The 18,174-nt window shown below is 41.0% G+C and overlaps 1 protein-coding gene across 1 annotated transcript in view; it reads right to left on the bottom strand.

Annotated features, from left to right (window-relative positions):
* Positions 1-388: 388 nt before the first annotated feature.
* The window catches only part of CYB5A (cytochrome b5 type A), a 45,092-nt gene continuing 27,306 nt past the window's right edge, over positions 389-18,174 (bottom strand). Inside the window, exons 2-5 of the mRNA XM_068237085.1 lie at positions 9,775-9,903; positions 7,415-7,444; positions 4,895-4,929; positions 389-1,773 (exon numbers count right to left, since the gene is read on the bottom strand). Of these exons, the coding sequence (XP_068093186.1) occupies positions 1,692-1,773; positions 4,895-4,929; positions 7,415-7,444; positions 9,775-9,903 (276 nt within the window). The 3' untranslated portion in view covers positions 389-1,691. The remainder of the gene's footprint in view (positions 1,774-4,894; positions 4,930-7,414; positions 7,445-9,774; positions 9,904-18,174) is intronic.

The following is an 18,174-nucleotide window of genomic DNA, read 5'->3' as shown; positions in this document are numbered from 1 at the left end:
TGGGAAAATTGTAATTATTGAAGTCAAGGACCCCAAACCTCACAAACTTGGTCATTGAGTGACTGTGCCAGGGTTATAAAAAGTGAGCCAACAGCCAAATACATACCCGGGCCACGCCGGGTCTTCCGCTAGAGTGTGTGTGTGTGTGTGTTATCTATAGATAGATAGATAGATAGATAGATAGATAGATAGATAGATAGATAGGATATACACACATACATACATACATATACATACACACAGTATAATTGTGTGGGTCGTAGGTAGACCTACTGTGCTTTACAAGTGGCTGCCTTCCCTTATATCTGCAGCTGTATAACACTAAAAACCATAAAGAATTAATGTGATAAAACAAGTAGACACAGAAAGTAAGAAAAAAAAAAGTGTATACAAATATTACTTTTTTATTTTTGCCTTCAACAAAAATTAGACATTATCTGACAAGATCAGATGTACAGGAATATTTAGATGATTACTTGCAATGATTATTACACTTAAAGATTAATAATGTCGTGTTTAGGCACAAAATGAAATTCCAACTACACACCTAAAGCTCATTGTCAACTTTATTCATTCCTACTCTGTAAGATACAAGCATGTAAACACTTGTATAGCTTCGCCCGTGCCTGTTTTACAAAACACTAACATTTTCTTGGTCTCTCATTGTTCCCCAAATGTAGATGCAATGTAATTTTGTACATGCACATTTATCCCAATGCAATATAAAATGCTTAATTACTAAATACATCAGAATATTTACCAAATACCATTGGTAAGTAATGCTGTACTGAAAGTCAGTTTCGGTATAGATAATACAGGCCCTATTTTATAAGGCCAAGAAGGGGTTTAAAGTACAGTACTGTGTCTTCACTAGCCTTAATGTGGTACACTAATTGGTTGCTGGGGAATACTGCACTTTGCAATGCCTACATAAATGTGTCTGAATGAGTGGTCCAACAGGAGCTAACAGAATTCTGAGCTGAAGATTTGATGGTATAAAGTTTCATTGAACTTTTACCATGAAGACGAAATGCTGCCAATTTCAACATTGCAACTCCTCCCTATGTAGTAATATTCTTCCAGTGGGGGTTTTTAGAAACCAGGAAATACTACTAGCTTATTCTTTAAGTCTGTAATTCAAGATTTTGGAAAAGAAAAGTAATCATGATACCAAATTTAAATTTACTGCTATGGATTACTATATAATACCACTGCTCTTCATACTACCCTACTAAAAAGGCCAAAATATACACCCATGTGTCAGAAATATGGCCTACACACTTTCAAGTACCCAACTGATCGATAGTAGTGCTGTTAAGAAGTGATCTATAAACAGATCTCGATAAGATACCCTGTACTTGAGGACAGAGATCAAAACAACCTAAAGCTGAAAACAAAAACAAAAAAAACAAAAACAAAAAAAAAAAAACACATTCAAAAGAAAACAAATCATATTCTGACGACTAAGTCCTCACGACCCTCATGAGCACACAAAGGCATCAGTGGCTAGGTTATTTCCCTGGAATTAATGCAATGATTCAATAAAATGCAATGAGGAATAGAAAGAGGAACTTCAATGTTATGGCTGGTGGAACACGCTTGTGCAGTTTTCACTGATTTTTGCCATCGTAAAATGATGATCTTATCTTGAGGTCCGGAATTGTGTCTCTTCTGTTATCTTTTTGAATGTATTACTCTTCTGCCATGTAGAAACGGTACATCAAAGCTACAATTATAGCCGATATGCCAGGAATGATCCAATTACTCCACCAACTGTAGAAAAAAAAAAAAAAAAAAACATTATGAAGTTATTGGCACACATTTACTGTATATACTCCAGTAGAATTGGAAAAATTGGGAGACCAAATATCATATCCTCAATTGTGTGCCAGAACACCAATAATATAACCATATACATACATACATACATACATACATACATACATACATACAAGGATACAGTGGCTTGCAAAAGTTTTCGCCCTCTTGAAGTTTTCCACATTTTTGTCACATTACTGCCACAAACATGAATCAATTTTATTGGAATTCCACGTGAAAGACCAATACAAAGTGGTGTACATGTGAGAAGTGGAACGAAATTCATACATGTTTCCAAACATTTTTTTTTTACAAATAAATAACTGCAAAGTGGGGTGTGCATAATTATTCGCCCCCCTGATTCAATACTTTGTAGAACCACCTTTTGCTGCAACTACTGCTGTCACTCTTTTAGGGTATGTCTCTACCAGCTTTGCACATCTAGAGACTGAAATCCTTGCCCATTCTTTGCAAAACAGCTCTAGCTCAGTTAGATTAGATGGACAGCGTTTGTGAACAGATTCTCCATTGGATTTAGATCTGGACATTGACTGGGCCATTCTAACACATGGATATGTTTTGTTTTAAACCATTCCATTGTTTCCCTGGCTTTATGTTTACGGTCGTTGTCCTGCTGGAAGGTGAACCTCCGCCCCAGTCTCAAGTCTTTTTCAGACTCCAAGAGGTTTTCTTCCAAGATTGCCCTCTATTTTGCTCTATCCATCTTCCCATCAACTCGGACTAGCTTCCCTGTCCCTGCTGAAGAGAAGCACCCTCAGAGCATGATGCTGCCACCACTATATTTGACAGTGGGGATGGTGTGTTCAGAATGATGTGCAGTGTTAATTTTCCATTACACATAGCGTTTTGCATTTTGGCCAAAACGTTCCATTTTGGTCTCATCTGACCAGAGCACCTTCTTCCACATGCTTGCGGTGTCCCCCACATGGCTTGTGGCAAACTGGACTTAAGCTTTTCTGTTAACAATGGCTTTCTTCTTGCCACTCTTCCATAAAGGTCAACTTTGTGCAGTGCACGAGTAATGGTTGTCCTATGGACAGATACCCCCACCTGAGCTGTAGATCTCTGCAGCTCGTCCAGAGTCACCATGGGCCTCTTGACTGCATTTCTAATCAGCGCTCTCCTTGTCAGCCTGTGGGTTTAGGTGGACGGCCTTGTCTTGGTAGGTTTACAGTTGTGCCATACTCCTTCCATTTCTGAATGTTCAAGGCTTTGGAAATCTTTTTGTAGCCTAAGCCTGCTTTAAATTTCTCAATAACTTGATCCCTGACCTGTCTGGTGTGTTCTTTGGACTTCACGGTGCTGTTGTTCCCAAGATTCTCTTAGACAACCTCTGAGGCCATCACAGAGCAGCTGTATTTGTACTGACATTAGATTACACACAGGTGCACTCTATTTAGTCATTAGCACTCATCAGGCAATGTCTATGGGCAACTGACTGCACTCAGACCAAAGGGGGCTGAATAATTACGCACACCCCACTTTGCAGTTATTGATTTGTAAAAAATGTTTGGAATCATGTATGATTTTCGTTCCACTTCTCAAGTGTACACCACTTTGTATTGGTCTAGCACGTGGAATTCCAATAAAATTGATTCATATTTGTGGCAGTAATATGACAACATGTGGAAAACTTCAAGGGGGCCGAATACTTTTGCAAGCCACTGTATATAGTAAAAAAATATTTTTGAAGAGACAAAAAAAGTTTCAAGATGATCTTAAATTTTAATGTATCAAAAACGTGTTGAAAAATGCAATTGTTTAAAAAGGCCTTTTTAAAAACAATTGCATATTTCAACATATGTTTTTTGTACTTGATAATGGCATGTTGTTTACAAAGATGAATTCGTTTGATTTGTGAACTCTGTTTTTACAAAAGAACTTTTTGATACATTAAAATTTAAGATCATCTTGAAACTTTGTCTCTTAAAATTTTTTTTTTTACTATATATCCTTGTACGTATATGGTTATACTCCAGTATAAGCCTAATTTTTGGACCAAAAACAGTGGCCCAAAAGTGGTGGTCTCTGCTTATACTCGAGTCACTACTCTGACTAACCCCCACTATATGCACAGCGGTGCATCATCTGAGGGAGGCCACACACTTGACATATCCTCAAATTGTAGCCTTGGAAAGGCATACAGGGACATTGTCTGAGTGGTGAGAATCCTTGCATTCCTATATCAAGTTTTAGATACATGCCTAATTGGCTATGAAACCAACTAGTGGACATTGAGTCTTATTCAGATAATAGACCTATAGATCTTGTGGCAATTAGGGCTTAATCAGTGTAATCTTGCATAAAGGTGCATACAAAAAGTACATTCTGCATCTTTTGAACTGGAGCACCTTGGCCAGCACTGCCAGATGTCAGCAGGATCAGCAGCAGAGTCAGCCATCACCACAGGTTTCTTGCATGAAGAACTGGGAAAGCACTGCTGAACCTTTGCCTCCCTCTGCCTGCCCCCCCCCCTCCCCCATCAGGAATGCTGCGAAGTGTGACTGGTGGCGTTGTAGTACGGCAGCCTCAGCTCTTGGCTTTCAGACATTTACCCCCCCCCCCCATCCTTCCAGAAGCTGTATGAGCCAAACCCAATTCTGGGTACAACCCCCTTTTGTATGTGGTAAATTAAAATGGTTCTCATTCTCAAAAGCACAACTTGCATGCAAGTTATGGTACCAGTGTTACAGCTATTCTGCCTCTATGAGGTGGGAGGGAGGGACGACAGCATGGGGCACAATGGAACAGCTTCCATGGGCAGGAAAAAAAAGGAAAGGGAGAGCAACAGACTGTCATCAATCGTTGCCCGGTGTTTCAACGTGCCAGATCACTGAGCAAACTTGGATGGACACCTGTGCTACCCATTATATTCTCAGACAAGATGGCCCTGTTCTTGGCCAAGGCAGATGCCTTGGCCAAGAACAGTATCGTACATACCAGCTTTCAGACGTTGAGTCATAAGAAAATATAGCCCCCACAGTATCCCCCTCAAATCACAGTTTGTGGGACTACTGCACTTACACATGAGGTAAAATAAATAATCTATAGGTACCTTGAATCTGATTCAGAAGTAGTAATAAAGGTCTCCTAGGGGAAAAAGAAAAACAAAAATCAATCAGCATAGTTAACACAGACACTCAAAAACTGAATTTGTGCTAATAGGTTGCTTGCATAAGTACTACTGTACTTGTAAAAAATTCTGTACGTAAAAAAAAAAAAAACAACAAACAAAAAATCAGCACTTTAGAAGAGGAAATATTACAATTGCTAGTACATGCCAACAGTTAGTTTGAAAAGATACAACTATATTTGAAAAGGTGGCACCAGGCTGTTTGCCCTCCAGTCCAGAATTGTTGCTGGGTATCCTACATAATAATATCCAAGTGTCTCTGTGTCCATGTGTGTCCCGGTGTGTGTGTGTCACTGCTCATAACGAACTGCGCATGTGTGCAGAGACACTGCGGGGGAGGGATGGGGCCAAGGGGCATTTGCACGTGCGCCGTGGATGAGTGCGGGCGCACGCACAGTGACATGCAGTGGCAGACCTAGAGCCCGTTTTTAAATGGGCTTAGGTCAGCTAGTAAAACAATATTCTCACATTTCAATACTAAAAAACTATTTTCCAACGCCTATGCGAGAAAGGGAAAAGGAAGAGGTAGAATGAATTGAGACATGAAATAAAAATTTGTAAACCTCCTTTCCTCAATCCAGCGCAACTCATTTCTTTATAAATTAGCATCTGAATTGGGCATGTGCGGTTCTTTTCTGCAGATGCTCATTGAAAACGAGTGATTGTGCACAAGCACTTGTTATCTTTGGGTATGCCTGGTTGAAACCTCGCACGTGTCCAGTTTACAGGAGCTCATAGAGCTGATGGACTGAAAACCAGTTCGAGGATCCACTAGCGGGGTACAGTGCAGATTGGGGGTACCCAGGTAGTAACAGTTAAACACTTTTTCTCCTGAGTTTTCTCCTAGGTGATATTTTCACATCTTGCCAATAAAATGTCTTTTAAGCCACCAGCAAGCCAGAAAGTGCTGAAAATTTTGATAGTACTTTTTAACTTTTCGGTACTTTTTCAATAACAAAATGCTGAAAAGTTATTCTAAAAATAAGTTGAAAAATTATCTCCTAGGAGAAAATTGGGGTGGAAAAGTTAATTGCATATGGGCCCAGGTGTCTGTAGATAAGGATACAAACCGGTATACAGGTGAAACTCGAAAAATTATAGTGCAAAAGTCCATTTATTTCAGCAATTCAACTTAAAAGGTGAAACTAATTAATGAAATAGACTCATTACATGCAAAGCAAGAAATTTCAAGCCTTTATTTGTTATAATTTTGATGATTATGGCTTTTAGCTTATGAAAACCCCAAAATAAAAATCTCAGACCATTAGAATATTGTAAAAAAAAATTCTAGGCTCAAAGTGTCAGACACTAATTAGCTAAATTATCCAAAACACCTGAAAAAGTTTCTTATTTCATATATTAGTTTCAGCTTTTAAAGTTGAATTACTCAAATAAATGGACTTTTGCATGATATTCTAATTTTTCGAGTTTCACCTGTATGTGGTTTGCAGCTTTTTAGATCAATTCAGATTCAGGTATTTAACCCAACTGTAAAAACTAAAGTGAACTAGGGCTTTCAAAGAACTTATAACTTCAGCCAGGTGTTTGTCCATCCCTGTGGCAGCAAATGGACGAGGTTGCTCGGATCATGCTTGCACAATTTATTTTCTCTAATGTTTATAGGGAGAATCCACACGTAGGTGGCTAAATAGTGGTACTGATTAAGTTCACCACCTATGACATAGGAACCCTTGTGTTCAAGTGTTTGCTAGAGCCAGTACCCAACGAGTAAAGAGTCCATGACCAAGACTCCATAACATTCCAGGGAGTCCAGCTAAGCAAGCCTTATGGGATATGCGAGGTGAATGGTTGTAATAAAGCTTTACTAACATAGGGCTTCTTCTGTGTGGTCCCTTGCCGCAGTTCCGCAGTGCTCTACTGTCCAGCTGTCTCCTCCGTAGTGATCCTGCGCGTGCGCACCCCTCATGATCCCATCTCCAGGAGCATCCTGCACAGTGCTATCATTACAGAAGGGACAGCTGGACAGTGGAGAGCTGCGGTGAGGGATCACACAGACTTTTAGGGAATGAAAGAAGCCCCAGGTAAGTAAAGCTTCATTACAACCATTCACCTCGGATATCCTTTAAAGTAGACATTAAGTGAGAGTGATATATGGACATCTTTTTTCCCTTTTAAACAATGCAAATTGCCTGGCTGCCCTCCTGATCTTCTGCTTCTGATACTTTTAGCCATAGGCCATGAAGAAGCATGCAAATGAGAGGTTCCTGACTCAAACACTGATACCAGAAAGATCAGCAGGACAGCCAGGCAACTAGTATTCTTTATAAGTGGCTGCAGCCGAACACTTAGGAGTCTGACAAGAGAAAAGATGCTTTATAAATGTTAACATTTTTTTTAACAATACAGGTAGCATGGCGTCTTCTGGTTTAGACACAATATTCTTTTTGTACAGGGTTTGTAAAGCAAAATATAGAAATTTACCGCTGGCTTCTGGAGTTTGGCTCGGTCATCCTAGGAAAAAGAAAAGGGAAACCATTACAGCTCACAACCTGAAAGTTATTTTTTTTGTTGTTGTTGAAAGGTTTAAAAAAAAAAAAAAAATAGAAAAGATAGAAAGCAGAAGAAAAACTGAAGTGTCCATCAACTTCCACTGCTGTCTAATCACATAAAAGTACTGTATTAGAAATTAGGTCTGCTAGCTTTGTGTGATAAATTCTACCAAACCTGTGATCTGTACTGGTGTATGGTTCAACACGTAAAATCAGCTCTGACTATCATAAGCTACATGCATGGAATGTAGGATCTCAATCCTTGACACACACAAGTTTCCACTCAGGTTCATTAACATTTTCCAAACTATGAGGTATACAAAACAAATTAATTATACTACTCCAGTATTTTTAGAACTGCCCAGATTTACTCTATGCATCAGTGAGAGAGAGATCTGACAGAACAGCAAGAGTCTGCTGCAGATTACCACTTATCAATAGTATTCTAAGCATTCCTGTACAATATTCTATTTAGTGAGGTAAACAGTAAACTCAATCTGATAGTGTGGTGCTCAACAATTTCCTCTCATCTGGTCACAGTAATGTAATCATTTTAACTAGCAGAACAATGTAGAACTTGCGCAAAAAAACAAAAAAAAATACTACAAAATAAAAAAACAAAACCACTATTTTCATATCAAAAGCAATGGTGTTTCAAACAATCCACTTCCCCCAATTTTACAAGAAGTTGTTGAGAGTCCGTTATTACAACCATTGTACTGGGTTATGACAGCACAGTAATGTCACTCTTTAGACCTGGCCTCTCCAATACTGATACAAGAAACTAGATGACCCCTTCAACTTGTATAGGTAACCAGATGAATCCCCACAGTGTAGATACTATATGACCCACTCCATGCAGAGTGCGCAGTGGAGGGGAGGAGTAACTCACCTCTCCAGAATCAACCAAGGGTCGTACATGACATCTTTCTCCTCCTATTCATTTCATCTCTATGGTGCCAGCTTGATAGACTGAATGCCTGGGAGGAGGAAGATGGGTCACGTGTCGCAACTTTGCCCCAGGCAGTGACCCATCCCACCAACCTCTCAGCGCATGCGCCCACAGAGAGGGCTGTGAGTGCCCCTTATGGTACGTGTGCCATAGGTTCGCCACTACTGTTATAGACTATGGCTTCAATTCATCAAAGACTGTTTGATTCATCAAGATTTTCACAGGTGCAGTAGAAGTTCAGTAATTTACTGAAGCCCACTGACAAAAACCTGTTCGTACAGCAGAAGAGTCTCTGTTACGTGCTGTTCTCTGTGCAGAGACAGCATTACAAGATCAAGAAACATCCCGACAGCCCTTTAGATGTATAGGTTTGTTATACTGTTTATTTTACTGCCTCTGCTCACTTTGAATCTGTCCATTAGTTTCTCTTAACACACTAAGCCACAGCTTAGATGAACTTCCGGGAGACATAACACATGCCATGCTTAGGTAATTTCCCCACTAGGCCCTCCACATCTTCAAACAGGAACCTAAGTGGTTTAACGGCCACAGGGGAAGCCGCTTTTGTTCCGTGATCTCTCGCCTCACTGCCTGGGGGGGGGGGGGGGGGTTTGAAGAAAACCGAAACCCGCCAGAGAAGCCTGCGGGTCCTATCATATCCGATCATCGGGACTTGCAGGAGACAAGGGCAGTTTCTATTAGCTCCCTGTTCCTGTCAATCATTGGGATATCCACACGAAACGCATTCAACGCTGTTTTCACCACTTTGGAGCTGCCGGTAATGATGAACCGGATACCACATGCTGTAACCTTGATGAATTGACATTTACTGATATGTGTTGAGGTATTTACCAAACAAGTCAGTAATTTACCTCACTGCTGGGTAATTTCAGCTTTTGCGGTAACAGCCTTGATGAATTGACATTTCCCCAAGTGCTAGGTAAATAAAGTCAGCGGTTTTCTGCATTACCGAATGCGGTAATGCTTGATGAACTGAGGCCTATATCCTGCAAAGTCGCAGGAGTGACTGCTAGGTGGCACTAAATGCTGTAATTCTCTCTAGTCACTGAAACGGATAACAATAGTCTTGGAGTAGGAGTGAATGCTACTCCACAAAAACAGGGAGGACCTTTAGCCACAGGGCGATTCAAGGTATGACTGAAGTTTGGAAACCGTTTATCCTAATGCTTGTGACGAGCTGCAGAGGCTGACTGAGTGTTCAGCGGTAAGTTGTAGTGATTAGTTGGTGCGGCTAAGTTTCTGCAGCGCTGCAACTACAACCATGCAGTGAAAAACTGTCCGTTTGCCAATGATAAAATATAAGGCTGCACTTTACTTACTGGATGAAGTTCTCCTATGACAAAGTCTTTTGACATATTTCTGGCGTCTGTGGAATGACCAATGTCTTCAAAGGTCTCTGTGGCATCTCCACCAGCCTGTTCTCGCAGCACCTCTTCTCCACCCGGATGCTAGAAAGAAAGAAAAAAAAAACTGATAAAATTAAAAATGCTATGAAGAAAAATTCCATAGTTTGGTTGGAGAAAAAAAAAAAAAAAAAAAACAAACACAGACATCTGTCAATTAAGTCCAAACTTAATAAATTAATGTTCCATAAAATTGCAGGCTGAAATAGGCTTTTATACCGTTAATGTGAGTAACTGAATGCAAAGCAAATGCACATAGTGTCTGAAAATTAACATTTGTGGTTTCCACGCAGACGAGCATGAACTCTCCCTTTAGTATTTTCCAATATTTGGCTCGTTAGGAAACAAACACTTGTATTGTTAATGCGGATTTGAGAACGAAGAGGGCCATTTTAAAGCACTCCTGTACTGAGTGGGATATGAAGGTGGACATATGCATTTCCTTTAAACACTGCATATGGCCTGGCTGTGCTGCGGATCCTCTGCCTCTAATACTTTTAGCCATAGACCCTGAACAAGCATGCAGATCATGTGTGATTCAGACACTACTGCAGCCAAAGAGATTAGCAGGACTGTCAGGAAACCATTTAAAAGGAACCGAATAGGACATCCACCATATGGGCTGGTTCAGACGGACGCCTGTGATGGTGTAGTTAGCTACCACACAGAAAAGCGTTTTGGCATTGGTTCCTGTTTAACGTCGTGTTTTGAACCCCTTGTAGAACACAACACTGGTAGAGCAAAAGGATACCTCACAGATATAGGGTAAAATACTATGTAAATCAAAATAAGAAAAAAAGAAACCATCTGTTTTCGAATAATAAGGCTGAACAAAATATTGCAACATAGAAAAAAAAACCTTTATTAATATATACACACTGACATTAAGAACAATTAAAATCCATATAAAATTTCCTGATCATGATTGTCGTGGGGCGGGGTTGGGGGGGAGAGGAGGAAGGGTTGTCCAGAAACAAAAAATATGTGGAAAAAAAAATTGTGCCAGTGCACCAAAAAAAAGAAAAGAAAATGTATAGCATCAAGAAAGACCCCTCCCAACCCCCCCCCCCCCCCCCAAAAAACAAACAAAAACTATGGTGATAAATTATGCAAATATGTCAAAAAATAGTGAACAGATACGGTGATAATACTGGACAACATGCATGTATGAATATTATTCAAGATGTACATATATGGCCGTGCCTTAAAGCGGAATATAACCCTGCATTTCAACTTTGCTCTAAAACATTATTTACAGCATATTATATGCAAAAAGCATTTTTTTTTTTACTAGACCAGCATTGGAAGGGTTAGTTTCCGAGCAGACGTTCAGATAGTTACATTCTATTTAGTTATATGTATATATTTAGAAATGTTACACACTCTTTGGCTGTCTTCCAACTCCTTCTCCGAGAGATGAGTCACAATAAACACTTAGATACATTTGTGTAAACAAAAAGTATCTAACTCAAGTTCGGATGCGTCTGCAAAAATCTCCAGGGACTTTAAAGCCCTGTGTAACCCTTCCAATGCTGGTCTAGTAAAAAAAAATGCTGGTTGCATATAATATACTGTAAATAATGTTTTAGAGCAAAGTTGAAATGCAGGGTTATATTCCGCTTTAAAGTAATGGCCTTGTGTAAAAAGTGTCTTAGTGCAAAAAAATAGCTGCAAGCTAATCAAACAGTATCATATGAGACATAGTACAAATATAAGTGCAATAAGTGAAAAGACGGTTATTACAAATATTACAAAGTGTCATATAAAATTGTAAAGATAAAGTGCATTCAATGCTGAGGCTTACCAGATAGGAATTCAGCAAGGGGACACGTAAACGCCTTACGAGCTCGCAGCGGGCTGCTGCTTCAATGGATATGCTGCTTCATATTACAATATTTTTCTGTTAGCAGGGGTCTATGATTACAATCATGATCAGGGAATTTTATATGAATTTTAATTGTTCTTAAGGTCAGTGTGTATATATTAATAAAGGTTTTTTCTATGTTGCAATATTTTGTTCAGCCTTATTCGAAAGCAGATGGATTCTTTTTTTCTTTTTTTGATTTTGATCCCCTTGAGGAACACTGAACCATAACCGTAGCCGAAGACGGAGGATACAGGTAGGGCTGGTTCACACAGGCGGTAAGCACAATGTTTTTGATGGCCAAAAAAATCATAGTTTAAAAAGGATCTACCACTATTCCGTTTGAAGGAATGAAAGCATATTTTAAATAATGGCAACAGCAGTTGGCGTCATTCGTGTAAATGTCGCAGTGGATCCAGTCATCATGGACGCTACTGGCTGGTTCAGACAGCGGGTGGTGGCGGCTTGTTTATCCGATGCTAAAAGCATTTAGCATCAGCTAAAAGAGTTGCCTCCAGCTGTCCATCTGAACCAGCCTGTAGCGTCCATGACGGGATCCACTGTGACATTTACACGAATGACGCCAACTGCTGTCGCCATCACTTAGGAAAATACTTCCATTCATATGTATAGTAGACAGTAGTAGAACCCTTTAAAAACTATGCTTTTGTTGGCCATAGAAATTGTTGCGTTTACCACCCGTGTGCACCAGCTCTATCCCTCCCAGTTCAGGTGTACTTTAACAGGATAATGCAAAGAACGATATACAATATAAGTATTCATGCACAAATAAATATTTTTTTTAAAAAAAATCTATTTTTCAATTTACTGAAGCAACTTTGTCTATTCACACTGCATCCTTTGCGGTGGGGTGCAGCAGATAATATAATACTATCATATTGAAATGTCATGTTTACATATGTGTTAGCTGTGCGATGTGGCAGATTCCATTGGAATAATGCGCAGGATGAGGGGCACCTACTGGACAACGTGCATTTACAGTTGCTGTGAGGCATATTTTTATGTACTGTATGTGCTGCATCACACTTGCGATGTGCGATGGAACATTTCAATATCATTGCAATCCTATTTTTCAGGGTGCGAGACCCATGCATAGTGTGAAAGCGCGTAAGATGGAAAACAACTGCCATGCTGTCTGATTCATGCATACTACAATATTATAAGTTCTAGCATGTACTGTTCCCTGGATTTGTAGATCCAGGAATAATGTGTGCTCTAAGAACTCACTGTCACATGCAGAGATGTCCTGACATTAAACTCACATGTTTACAAAAAGGCACGTCAGCCAGCTGCAATACAACTGCTTGCTGCACTTTGCACATTGCTCTCTACCTGAATAAATAAACTGTGCTGACTTGCTTGTGACACGTATAGTCTATAACTATCCAACATTCCACCCACTGCTATACAAACATAATAGATCATACAATCCAACGAGAAATCTAAAACTAAATCCCCACAGAGTATTGTACAGGACACATACTCTGGTATAAAATTGCTTTAGCAGCATTAGGTAAACAATAAAGGAGTTTAATCCTGTAATACTATAGGAGAAAAACAAATCCTGAGGATAAGAGTAGGAGAGTATTCGGAGAAGGTTATCTCACCACTGTGTACCCGCCCACTGTCTAAACTGCAGACACTTAAGGCCCAGGTCACACGAACGACTGCCCCCAGCTCATTTTGCCAATGTGAAATGCTTTTCTGCCAGCGAGCAGAAAGGCGATTGGCATAGTTTCCCATCAATTCATTGTATTTAAGTCCCTAGAGTGTTACGGGACCGCAAATGCAGACAACACTAGAAGCTACATGCAGCGCCTCGGAAAATTCAATCAACCACGGCGCATGCTCTCATTTGGCTCATTGAGGCTTCTATGGGTTCAATAAAACAGCTGCTCCACAGGGGGCCCTAGGATATGGATTTCTGAGGTAACACCACTTTTACATCCAATACAGTGCTGTAATGTAAGGGCCCCACATTTTTGCTTGCCCATGACCCCATTTTACAAAAAAAATAACTTTAGCTGTGCAATCTGTGAGAAAAGCATTCCATGTCACAGAGAGTACTTAGTGGCCACACAGGACTTTAAGGCCCCTCTTACACTTAAAAAATGTTTCCGTTGCATTACTTTTTCTGCATGCAGGGTAATACAACAGCAAAGAAAGCGTATGGGGCCCAGTACACTTTTCGTGTCAGAAATATCAGATTCGCCGTTGACCCGCCGCAAAGTCATCAGCATATTATCGAGCAAATTCCACGGAGACGCAGCGGAATGCATTAAAGTCAATGTGCAACGGATTAATTTTAAATCTGTTGGCCGCGATGCGCATAACGATGCAAATATGAAGGGGAAGCCAAGAATTCCCAGAGACATACCGGTCCAGCAGGGTGTACATCATTGGGCCAGGGGTGGAGATGGACGGATGCTATGCATATGACCACTTCACTTTTTTGGCGTTGCGATGCGAGGGGGGGGGGGGGGGGGAAGCATTGCACCAAATAACTAACCTGGAGTGCAAAACCAGCCAGAAACTTCTGTCTGCACCTAAAGTGGGAGGGATATGGAGGCGGATTTATTTATTTTTGCCTAGCTGTGCTGCTGATCATCTGCCCAACATATTTTAGCCATAGTCCCTGAACAAGAATGCTAATCAGGGGGTTTCTGACAAAAATCTGTCAAGATAATCTGCATGCTCGTTTCAGACACTGCCAGAATGTCATATTGCTTCGGATTTCATTACAATTCAGAATGGTTTGCAAAATATAAGCATACTTTCTGCCTGCACAGTTACAAGTTACACGCCATAGTTAACTGGAATCACAGGGAAGTTTTTAATGCAGTGGATACACTTGACTGTGCACATGCACATTTTCTGCACAGAATAATTGTTTAAAAGGTTTACCTGAGACGAAGAAGAAGGAGAGAAAAAAAAAAAAAAAGTTTTATGCATACTTGGGGCTTCCTCAGCAATCAGAATCGCATTTTATTTCGCCATTTATTTGGCCAGATTGCTCCCTCGTTGCGTTTTTTGGCCGCCTGCAGCCTCCGCAATCCGGTCTGGTAATCCGGGGCCAGCCAGTCAGTTGTACTGCGTAGGCGCAGAACATGATGGGAGTGCGAGCAGCCGGGTCGCATACACGCAGTAAGCCTCGACTCCCATAGTTACCGAGCCAGATTGCGGAGGCTGCAGGTAGCGATGGAGGACAGCGAGGGACTAAGCAGCACGAAGAGGGCAGGAGGAAGCCCCAGGTATGTATAACACTTTTTTTTGTCACAGGTTCCCTTTAAACTTAGAACTCATTAATCAATGGGCTAGTTGACACTTAATGCGTTTTTCGCACGCAGGGGGGAAAAAAAAAAACAAAAAAAAAAAACATCCTGAAGGATAGTTCTGCACATTTTGTCAGTTTTCTCTATCAATTATATTAGCTGCTGTGAAAAAAACCCACACATTTTTCTACATACAAACACACATGGGGCTTGATTCACAAAGCCGTGCAAACTGTTTAGCACGGGTGTGCAGTTTGCGGACTTTTGCGCGCACAACGTGCCGCGATTCGCGCGATCGTAGACTTTTGCGCACGCCATTTGCCGTGAATCGCGGCACTTTGCGCGCGCAAAAGTCCGCGAACGGCACTTCACGTGCTAACTGTTTAGCACACCGGTGCTAAACAGTTTGCACGGCTTTGTGAATCAAGCCCATGGTGTACAGAAAGCGCATGCAGAAAAAACGTGCGCAGAAAACTGAAAGAAGTCTGTCCTCTGCAGGTTCATTGGCTGCATAAAGCAAATGTTCCCAACATTTTTCATGTCATGTACGTCACATCATGCCAATTGTTGAGATCTATGACGGTGACACACTGCTGGTGAAAAGCTTTGTGCTCATAGACCCTTATGGCCCATACTCACGGGCAACATTTCTGGCCTGTCGCTAGCACACGGGAGCGTGTGCGCGACAGGCCCTCCGCATACACACGGCGGAGGGACCTGGCAACTGACGCGAAGGAAGCTGTCGCTGATGTTCCTCCCTCCCCCCGCCGGAAACTCAGGGTATTCCCTGCTGGTTGCTGTCGCTAGTCCACATACTCACGCGGACTAGCAACAGTTGCGGCGGCAACTGTCACCGGGCGATTGACCGCGCCAATCGCATGGCGACAGCAGCGACGAGCGACGGTTCGGGGTGCGTGCCCGTGTTGCGCCTCATACTCACGGGTGACCTGTCGCCGCAACAGGCGCGCCGCTTGTTGCGGCGACAATTGTAGCCCATGAGTATGGGCCATTATTCTTACAGTAAAGTACGCATCCCTCAACCTAAATTTTAACACCAATAATTCACACAAAGTTTGGGAAGTTAGAACATTACTGCTAAAGGTACTAGATATCATTTGAACAAAAAGACAACACTTAGTAAAGAGTAAAAGTTTCATTATAAGAAACAATAGCATGGCTATGACGACAGTAATTCTGTAATCCGTTCACACTCAAAGTATACATGAAAAAACAACAGGCATGGCTTCAGAAAGCAGTGTAAATTATACATGCAGCAAGGCCAAGCTCAATGACTCAGCAAGCTTAACAGACTCCAAAAGCTCGCGCACAGAAGGGATTGGGCAACATCCAAACCTGAGATAGCTTCATATTCTGTTTTACCCTTGAACTGCAAAGATAACCAAACTATGTCAAAGAGTAAAAGGTTTAAAGTGCATTAAAACTTACTTCAGAAAACTAAAGATTTGCAGTCATCTGCCTGATTTACTAGACATGTATGTATCCCTAAACTGAAATGCTTTGGCAAAAACAAAACAAATATAATGATTAGGGTCAAATTTGCATGCCATTTCAGACACAGAATTGCATGTGAAAGCAAATTTGCATACGTATGTCTACTTTGTACATGAGAGTTTGCATGTGTAATCACTGATTTCCCCCCCTCCCCCAGAAGACTTTTAGGACACTATGCACGTTAGACTGCATCACAGTGTGCAGTTTTGCCACAGTGGCTCTATGACTGTCAATGAAAAAACGCACACAGCATGCTACATTATGCTGCAGGCTGAATTTTTTCCCCTGCATTTTAAATTCACATTTAACTGTGAAAAATTCTATTTACTTACATTGGTGTTAAAGAAGAGACACTGAAGCGAAAAAAAATATATGATATAATGTATTGGTTGTGTACTATGAATAATTACTAGAAGATTAGCAGCCAAAAAAATATTCTCATATTTTTATTTTCAGTTATATAGTGTTTTTTCTAACATTGCATCACTCTATAATAGGTGCAGATTACACAACACTCAGCATTCAAAATGAGTCTTTCAGAGCAGTCTGTGAAGTAATGAGCTCTTCTCTAGCAGAGGAAAAGTAAACAGTTCAATTACAGTTGAGATAATAAAAGTCAGATAACAGCCCTCTCCACGACTAAGTTAGTCGGAGAGCTTAATAGCTTTTTTGCATAGAGATAACAACTGGAGTTTCTCAACTCTTCCTGTACTGGAAACAATTAGACTGATGTATCTGATCTTAATGTTTCTTTTCTTAGCAGTACTACACATACAAATCATAATATCATCATTTTTTTTCGCTTCAGTGTCTCTTTAAGTTGTAATGTGAATGTGAGATGCAGGCTGGCTGCCAGCATGTAATACGCCGACACGTCCCCACCCCACGTCATGTGACGGCCTGTTGCCATGGAGATGCGGGAATCTGTGATTGAGGCGAGTTTCAAATCCCCCGTAACTATGCAGGGAGGGAAGGGGGTGGAATTTAAGGAATATGGCCCCAGTCCACAGCAGGCGGCCCGGGCCGCTTAAGTGGACCTGAACTCTTGCACTGGACAAACGGAAAACAGAGAAATTCATCATGTAGAGTTTAGCCTGTCTTATTCCCCCTCATTTGTCCCTAATCACTAGTTGTAATTTGATCCCTCCCCTGTGTCACATGACTGCCTATGGCAGATAAGCCCATTTGAAAGCAAAAGGAGCACAGAGGCGCCAGCAGGGTAAATTTGCACTTTTGGGGTACTATATAATAAATGTGATTACTATTATACAGACAGTATTTCGTGTCTGCTTTATGGAGGTAAGTCCACCGCTTCCTCCAAGCAAATTTTAGAGGTTTTATCCACTTTTACCCTGCTGGCGCCACTGTTCTCTTTTTGCTGTACTGTGTCCACCCTTGGTGGAGGGGTGATCTACCCCTTTTCTGATCTACAGAGAGCGACTTCTTAATCCTGAGTGAGGACAGGTCTAATCTCCTCACCTGCCTATACAGTGGTTGCCTTTGTAGTAACCCACATTTGTGAGTATACTCTTCTCACTATCTTTACTATATTTATGCTGAACATACAACACTTTATTGGGCTCTCGGTTTCTCTAACTTTAAGCCCATTTGAAAGCATAGGCTGTAAACAATATGTCTGCTTCCATG

Source organism: Hyperolius riggenbachi, chromosome 5 (genome assembly GCF_040937935.1).
Source record: "Hyperolius riggenbachi isolate aHypRig1 chromosome 5, aHypRig1.pri, whole genome shotgun sequence".
NCBI lineage: Eukaryota > Metazoa > Chordata > Amphibia > Anura > Hyperoliidae > Hyperolius > Hyperolius riggenbachi.
This window is presented reverse-complemented; position numbering and strand designations above follow the sequence as displayed.